General features: G+C 38.1%; 1 protein-coding gene across 1 annotated transcript in view; it reads right to left on the bottom strand.

The window, feature by feature from the left end:
• ADGRG6 (adhesion G protein-coupled receptor G6) overlaps positions 1 to 8,034 on the bottom strand; it is a 186,089-nt gene that overhangs the window by 30,237 nt on the left and 147,818 nt on the right. Inside the window, exons 19-20 of the mRNA XM_042782040.1 lie at positions 7,442 to 7,545; positions 224 to 351 (exon numbers count right to left, since the gene is read on the bottom strand). Of these exons, the coding sequence (XP_042637974.1) occupies positions 224 to 351; positions 7,442 to 7,545 (232 nt within the window). The remainder of the gene's footprint in view (positions 1 to 223; positions 352 to 7,441; positions 7,546 to 8,034) is intronic.

Here is an 8,034-nt window from a genome sequence, read left to right as displayed (position 1 = left end):
ACCAGGCACTCCTTCAAAGGAAGAAAGGGCAATCTACTTCCACAGTGATATCTCCTTGGAAACCCAAGGAGGGGGCATACTGAAGGATATATCCTATGAGAAACCTGAACATTAAAACCGAAGTACATGATTCATAAAGTGTATAAATGCTTTTAAAAATGCAGGCAATTCTCTCATTCACATTTTGGAGAGTTAACACCGAGTTCAACAGATATATACTTACTCAAAAGCAACATATGTCAGGAGAGTTGCTGCTGAACAAATAGCAGATATTCCACATCCAATATAGGTTATGAAGGTGAGGACTTTAGTATTTCTCGTTTCTATCTGTGAGGCAGTTCCCTGAAGGTCCTACACACAAAAAATAGAAGTAGCTATGAGAATCTCTCTTTGAATGAGAATGGCTTTGGTTTTATTAGAATGGGTACTGCTAATTTAAGGGTAGGTATTTGTGGTTAAAAACAATAGTGTAAATCAATACTGAAATTTACCTTTGTACTCCTGTGGGTCACCACATTAAATAAATAAATAAATAAGTAGCATTATTGAGAGATGTAATTTTTTCTTTTAATTATTACTTAGTTAGCAAAGCTATCTCCACACCAGTATAACTTAAAGAAGAAAACCATGCAAGACTGCCACAGGAATTGGAGAGGAGTAGTTGGCTTGAATAATGAATTATGAAGTCCATCCCTAATTCTTGCAAGGCTAGGAGCAAGAGTACACATCAAGGCCACTGTGGCCCATGCATCCAAGTCCTTGGTTTTTGGGTTTCTTGGCCTTAGGGAGTGACTTGACTAGCATACAGCCAAAGGATGTCAGTGGCACTGCAGTTGTCTACCACTAGGGGCGGTTCTGAGGCTCTTACTAAAGGCCAATTCTAAGCTTGGTATGTCTGGGGTGGGGCAATCTTTATTTTCTTTATGTAAATGAGAATCAATTATGTTTCTGAGTCATAGATTTTTCATCACTATAGACCTGCAAGGCTGGAATTTAAATGCTAGGAAATGTTGAGGAGGAAAAAGAAGTGACACTTTAGAATTATTAGTATCAGGCATTGACTTCATTGTGCTGAGACAGGCTTGCAAAGTTTGGGAAGTCAGTTGTTTTCTTTTTTCCTTAGTGCTTCCTACCACATCATTGCTAAGTATAAATAATGCTTTTGGGGAAAAGTTGTATGTGCACACACATGTGTGCGTATGTGTGTGTGTTCTAACAATCATCCCTTGGATTTTCAAAAGAATAAACAAGGATGACTGTAGTTTGCACTAATCCAAGGGGCAGAATCCCTCTGTTCACACCGGTCTTCTTTGATGAATGGGACCTTAAGGCATTTTTCTGTAATTCAGGTTTCAAGAATAGGGGATTAGGGTAGAGACAAATCTTGAGGTAAGATCGACCTCTCACCATGCAGATTTTTTAAAATGGAACCTTCTTGGAGAAGAGATATATTCTAAAAGGAACATCCAGTTTAAGCTTTTAGGTCTTAAATTATGAAAAAGAAATATAAATTTATTACATTTTATGTTTCTCCACTATACGTTTTAATTTTCATCAAAATGTCAATAACATCTGCTACCACAGAAAGGCCTTCAGTAAATGAGTTTGTATTTATGTCTACACATATGAAAGGAAGTAATGGGACTCACTTCCCATTTTGTTTGGCTGATGTAGTACGTACGGTATCCCTGCAACACCACAATAATGCACACAGAGACGGAATTCAGCAAATTTAGGGAATCAGAGTCGGAGGAGACTTCCCTTTCCTCCTCTTCCAGGATCCCCCAAAATGCTGGCAGGGCATGGGGCTCCAGGGCACATGGAATGGCATTCAAGTCAATGCCCCCTGACTCAACATACCCATAATTATTTTGTTCAATAGATTTTTAAAGAATTTAATGTCCTCTGTTATGTTTCTTGTGTTAAAACTAATTTTCATAGTTTTCACATTAGTTCATTTTCATGTTGGCTAGTTTAGAGGAAGAAATATTTTCATATTCTTTGAAAATACAACACAACATGAGACTTGTCTGTAATTGTGTGTCAGGATTGTTTCATTTAATTTTTATTTTCAATTCTGGCTTTAATTGTGGCTTGCAAGTCAATGGCTTTACTTAGATAGGAGCTACAGGTTGTTCTAAAGGAAGTGACAAGTCATTTGGTGATCCTTCAAGATGTGATTCCATGTCTTTGGTCTTGTGAAATCCTGGAGTCACCAAAATGTTGGAGGTCACTTATCTGTGAGTCAGGTAGAATTTACTTGAACCCTATTTCATGTGTTTTCTTTTTGTTAAAGTGTAATCCATACTGAAGGCTATATATAGTCTTTGATCTTCATCAGTAAGTGCTTCAAGTTTTCTTCACTTACAGCAAGTAAGGCTGTATCATCCGCATATCGCACGTTGTTAATGAGTCTTCCTCCAATCTTGGTGCCACATTCTTCTTCATATAGTCCAGCTTCTTGGATTATGTGCTCAGCATATATTGAATAAACACAGTGAAAGTATACAACCTTGATACACACCTTTCCTCTTTTGAAGCGATGTAGCATCCCCTTGTTCTGTTCAACAGGATCCTCATAAGCACAATCAAGTGTTCAGGAATTCCCATTCTTCACAATGTTATTCATAACTTGCTACAATCCACACAGTTGAATGTCTTTGCATAGCAATAAAACACAGGTGAACATCTTTCTGGTATTCTTTGCTTTCAGCCACGAACCATCTGACATCACCAATGACATCACCCTCACTCCACATTCTCTTCTGAAACCAACTTGAATTTCTAATAGTTCCCTGTTGATGTACTGCTACACATTTTTTAATGATTTTCAACAAAATTTTACTTATGTGTGATATCACTGACACTGTTTGATAATTTCCACATTCCACTTGATCATCTTTCTTTGGAATGGGTATAAATATGTATCTCTCTCAGTTGGTGGGCCAGGTAACTGTATTCCAAATTTCTTGGCATAAATGAGTGAGGCTTCCAGCATTGTTTCTGTTTGTTGAAATATCTTTGTGGGTATTCTATCACTTCCTGGAGTCTTGTTTTTTGCCAATTCCTTCAGTGAAGCTGGGACTTCTTCCTTCAAATATATTGGTTCTTGATCATATACTACTTCCTGAAATGGTTGAACATTGACCAATTATTTTTGGTTCAGTGACTCTGTGTATACCTTCCATCTTCTTTTGATGCTTTCTGCATCATTCAATATTTTGGCCATAGAATCCTATAATACTGCCAAATGTGTTTTTCCCTTTTGTTTTTGTAACTCCAGGTGTTTGCACATTTCATTATAATACTTTACTTTGTCTTCCTGAACCACCTTTTTTCATATCTTTTACCTTATCATTTCTTCTATTAGCTTTACCTACTCTCCATTCTAGAGCAAATCTCAGAGTCTTTTCATCTGTTTTGGTATTTTCTTGTTCCCTATATTCTTAACAAAAGAGCGCTGGTGGCGCAGTGCTTAAGGCATTTGACTGCTAACCAGAAGGTTGGCGGTTCAAACCCACCAGCCACTCTGTGAAAGGAAGACTAGGCAATCTACTTCCATAAAGATTTACCACCTCGGAAACCCAAAGGGGGCTGCCATGAGTCAGAATCGATTTGATGCCAGTGTGCTTTTTTTGTTTCTTTATTTTAAATATTCTTAACAACCTTCTCACTTCTTTATGTATGATGTTCTTGATATCATCCCACAACTCATTTGGTTACCAGTCATCGGTATTCAATGGGTCAAATCTATTCAGAGGGTCTGTAAATTAGGTGGACGATACTCAAGGTCATATTTTAGCTCTCATGAAGATGTTTTAATTTTCTCCAATTTCAACTTAAACTTGTATATGAGCAGTTGATGGTGTGTTCCACAGTCAGCCCCCACCTTGTTCTGAGTGATGATACTGAGCTATACCATCATCTCCTTTCACAGATGTAGTCAATAATTATCAGTGCATCTTGATTGCTGCATGTTTGGTCATTTTCAGACATTGGTAAAAATCTTCAATTTCTTCATCTTTGGCTTCAGTGGTTGGTGCATATATTTGAGTAACAGTAGTGTAAACTGGTCTTTCTTGTAGGTGTGTGGTTATTATCCTATTACTGACAACATTATATGTCAGGATAGATCTGGAAATGTTCTTCTTAACAATGAAATGACTCTATTCCTCTTCAATTTGTCACTCCTAGCATAGCAGACCACATGACTGTCTGATTCCAAATGGCCAGTACCAGTCCATTTCAGCTGCCTAATGCCGAGGATATTGATCTTTATGTGTTCCATTTCATTTTTGACAACTTCCATTTTCCAGATTAATATTTACTATTTCCATGTTCCGATGAAAAAATGGACTGCATTTTCATTCTGAGCTGTGCCACATCAGCAAATGAAGGTCCAAAAGCTTTACTCCATCCACATCATTAACAATTCCTCTACTTTGGGAAGGCAACTCTTTCCAGTAGTATTTTAAGTGCCTTCCAACCTGGGAGACTCAACTTCCACCACTATTATCAGAAAAGGTTTCCACTACTGCTCAGAAGGCATTAAGTGGTCAATTTTTTCACAACTGGATTGCCTCTTCCTTCTTCCTAGTCTGTCTTAGTCTGGAAGCTCCACTGAAACTTGCTCACCTAGGTGATGCTGTTGGTATTTGAAATACTGGCCACATAGCTTTCAGCATCACCAAAACATACAAGCCACCACATTATAGCAAACTGACAGATGAGTGGTGAAATTACAGATACTGGTATGTATTTATTAAATTCTCATATGATGAAAGTGTTGTAAGACAATATATACGCTTTGAATAACTTATACAAGTGAATAAAAAATTTGTAAAACAAGAAAGATTCAAAAAATCTTGGTGGTCTGGACAAGCTGAAAGGATAGAGGAACACTGTCAGAAAGGATAAATTCTGGGAAGTTTTTCATGCAGCAGTTATAATCCTCCAAAAACAGCCAAGGTAGAAAATGGAAGACGATTCTAAAGATGCATCTCTCTGTACACATGGAAAACTAGTCAGATGGCAATAGAGAAAAAAAAAATTACATCAACGTCCTCATAAAATTTAAATGATATAGAAAGCAAGTGGCCAGGGGGAAAGGAAAGGAGGGGGAGGAGGAGCGGGCGGCAGTAGCGGTGAGTTTGGTGGGGGGCCACTCACAGCCCCAGGTGCTGCTGGCGGTGTCTCCTGGATGCAGCAGGGTTTGTGGTTCCCAGTCACCGCAGCCTAACTCTAGGGTGGGGGAGGGAAGAAAGAAGCCGAAGCTGCCGCAAGCCTCACTTGAAAGAAAAGCACAAGAAGTAAAGAAACTTAGTCATTGTTGATTTGATATTAAAAAAAAAAAAAGCAAGTGGCCAAAGTTATGGGAAGCCCAACTGTGGTTGCATGTAAATCACCTCTGAGGAATTCACTGTTTTACTGTTATCTCTTTTACTCTGTTCTCTGGTTAACTCATGTTATTCTTACCACACACAACCATGCTTGTGCACACATAAGCACATCTGATATATTTAAATAACTTAAGCTGAAGCTTATAGACCTGAAATGAGTCATCATGCAAAAAAGGTATTTGTCTGAAGGAATGCCTATTGCAAATTTTTTTATAAGAAAGATAATATGAAAGGAAACAGTTTAATTACTTAGGGAAACATGTTGGCATTTAATGGTTCATTTCATACTCTGGCTGTAAAGAAAAAAAATATTTGTATTTTGGGAAAGTTCAAAAGTTATTTTCTATGATTGTCACCTTTTTTTAATGACTTCTTATCTCTCAGAGCACTGAAGTACCGGATTGTCAGGAAAATTACAACCTGCAGAGTTGCCATATGACAGTGGACACTAACATAGGCCAAGTAGATTCACGAGCCAAATACTACACACCACAGTTCCTTACTGCTTCCTCTCAGTACCCACAGGAAGAAGCCTATAAGATTTGAAGGAGGGAGTAAACACAAGATGATGTCTGCAATTCTAATTCAAAAAACATTATTGCATCAGCACACATTATTCCCATCTTCTACTGAAAAACAAATGTGGTTTAGTCCCTTTATGGGAAATCCACAGAAACAACAGGTATGTAAAAAGCCCTAGGAGTATACTGGGACCAAGGTGTTCCCCAAAACACGACTGTTTCAGATATAAGGCAAAGGTCTATGTCTATGGGAATCAACTGCAACTGGTTTGGGTTTTTTGCTTTGTTTTGGTATATATCTTTGGATGAATTCAAACAAGTCATTGGGTGTGGGTGGGTCTTAAAAATTTTATAGGATGAAAAATCATGTTGCTATGATCTAATTTTTTTCGAACTGACAGAATGGCTAATGACGTAAAAGCAGCCATGGGAAAGAACAAAGGAGGAAAGGAAGGAAAGAAGATGAAGGCCTAACAGTGTGAGAAACTTCACACTTATCTCTGACAGGACTGAAGACTTCATTCTAACCCTATTCATTACTCTGTCCCAATCTCTTTCAGGGGAGGTTACTGTCTAAGTCACAACTGCATCACCTAGCACAGTACCTGGTCCAAAGTCACATTCAAAAATATTATTAGTGATAAGAAAGAAGAGTTTTGATCAAAGCTTTCCATTTTCTTTCATGTTAGTGAAACCAACATTTTCCTCTGTTTGCTCTCTGTCTCACTGTCTCTCTCTCTTCCTCTCACTCTATTTCAACCTCTCCCATTTCTTCCTCTCTCTGATTCTTCCCCTTCCCCTCTCTCTCTATTTCTCCCTTAATTCAAGGTCTTATAATGATTTTCTTTTTTTTCTCCTCTGGGATTATTTATCATCAATGTAAGCACTAGAAAAAAAAAACAAAAAAGTAGGGTTCTTTCCTCTAGTTTTTTTTTTTTTTAATTTTTATTGTCATTTGGGTGAAAGTTTACAGAGCAAATTCATTCTCCATACAGCAGCTCACATACACTTTGTCTCATGACACTGATCTTAACTTCCCAAAGTGCAGCAAGCTCCCCTCACACCTCCTCCCCATGGTTACCTGTTCCCTGTGTCCTTCCCTCCATGTATTCCTGCCCCTGAGCTGTCTCTCTGTGCATACACAGCCCTTCTATTCTCCCAGGATTGATCTCCCCAAGGAGTGTAAATGTTCAGTTCATATGCCTGTCCTTCGTTAGGCTGGAAGCCACAGGAGTGGGTTCGATTCCAGACCAGAAGGGCAGCTAGGAGCCATAGTCTCAGGGGTTCCACCAGGCTCTATCAGACCAGCAAACCTCGTCCTTTTTTCCTCTGATTAGTTTTAAATATATATATTTTAATATAATCTCTGCTAATTATCTTCCTTACTAAAATTTAAGATTCATGGTACAGATGAAAACTGTTAGGAAATAATGCCCATAACACATTATAAAGGCTAACTCATAAAATAAAGTATACCTTCCAAAAGTGTATAATTTCAGGAGTTAAAAAATTCCTCCTTACCATCAGGACTCCAAAGTGGGTGAGGTGGTTACACAGGCAAACAGTCTCACTCTCATCTGCACCTTTATATGCAATACATCCTGAGGTGTTCCATCCTCCAAAACCTAATGCAGAAGGGAGTCGACAAACAATGTCAAGACTATAGCATGTCAGTTCCTTCTCTATGATGTGTAAGACTCCATTGGATTACTATGCCTCAGTCTCCTTTGCCTTATAGAAATTAGTAGAATTTCTTTTTAACACTACCAAATGCTTAGAATAATTTAGATTCACAGACTCATAGAATGTTAGTGCTGGATGGCCAGTTAAAAACTATCTACTCAGTGGTTTAAAATTGTGTTCTGCTAACATTTTACTCAGGTTTAATTTCTAACATATTTTAAAGTAAACTTCCATAAAAAGCAGATATCCTCGGCATTAGTGAGCTGAAATGGACTGGTTGTGGCCATTTTGAATCAGACAACCATATGATCTACGATGCTGGGAATGACAGCTTGAAAAGGAATGGCATGGCATTCATCATCACAAAGGATGTTTCAAGATCTGTCCTGAAGTACAATGCTGTCAGTGATAGGATAATATGCATACGCCTA

The sequence above is a fragment of the Orycteropus afer genome, unplaced genomic scaffold (assembly GCF_000298275.1).
Source record: "Orycteropus afer afer isolate SDZICR_OR568_19922 unplaced genomic scaffold, OryAfe1.0 scaffold00226, whole genome shotgun sequence".
NCBI classification, from domain to species: domain Eukaryota; kingdom Metazoa; phylum Chordata; class Mammalia; order Tubulidentata; family Orycteropodidae; genus Orycteropus; species Orycteropus afer.
The sequence above is the reverse complement of the archived record's forward strand: the minus strand, read 5'-3'. Positions and strand labels throughout refer to the sequence as shown.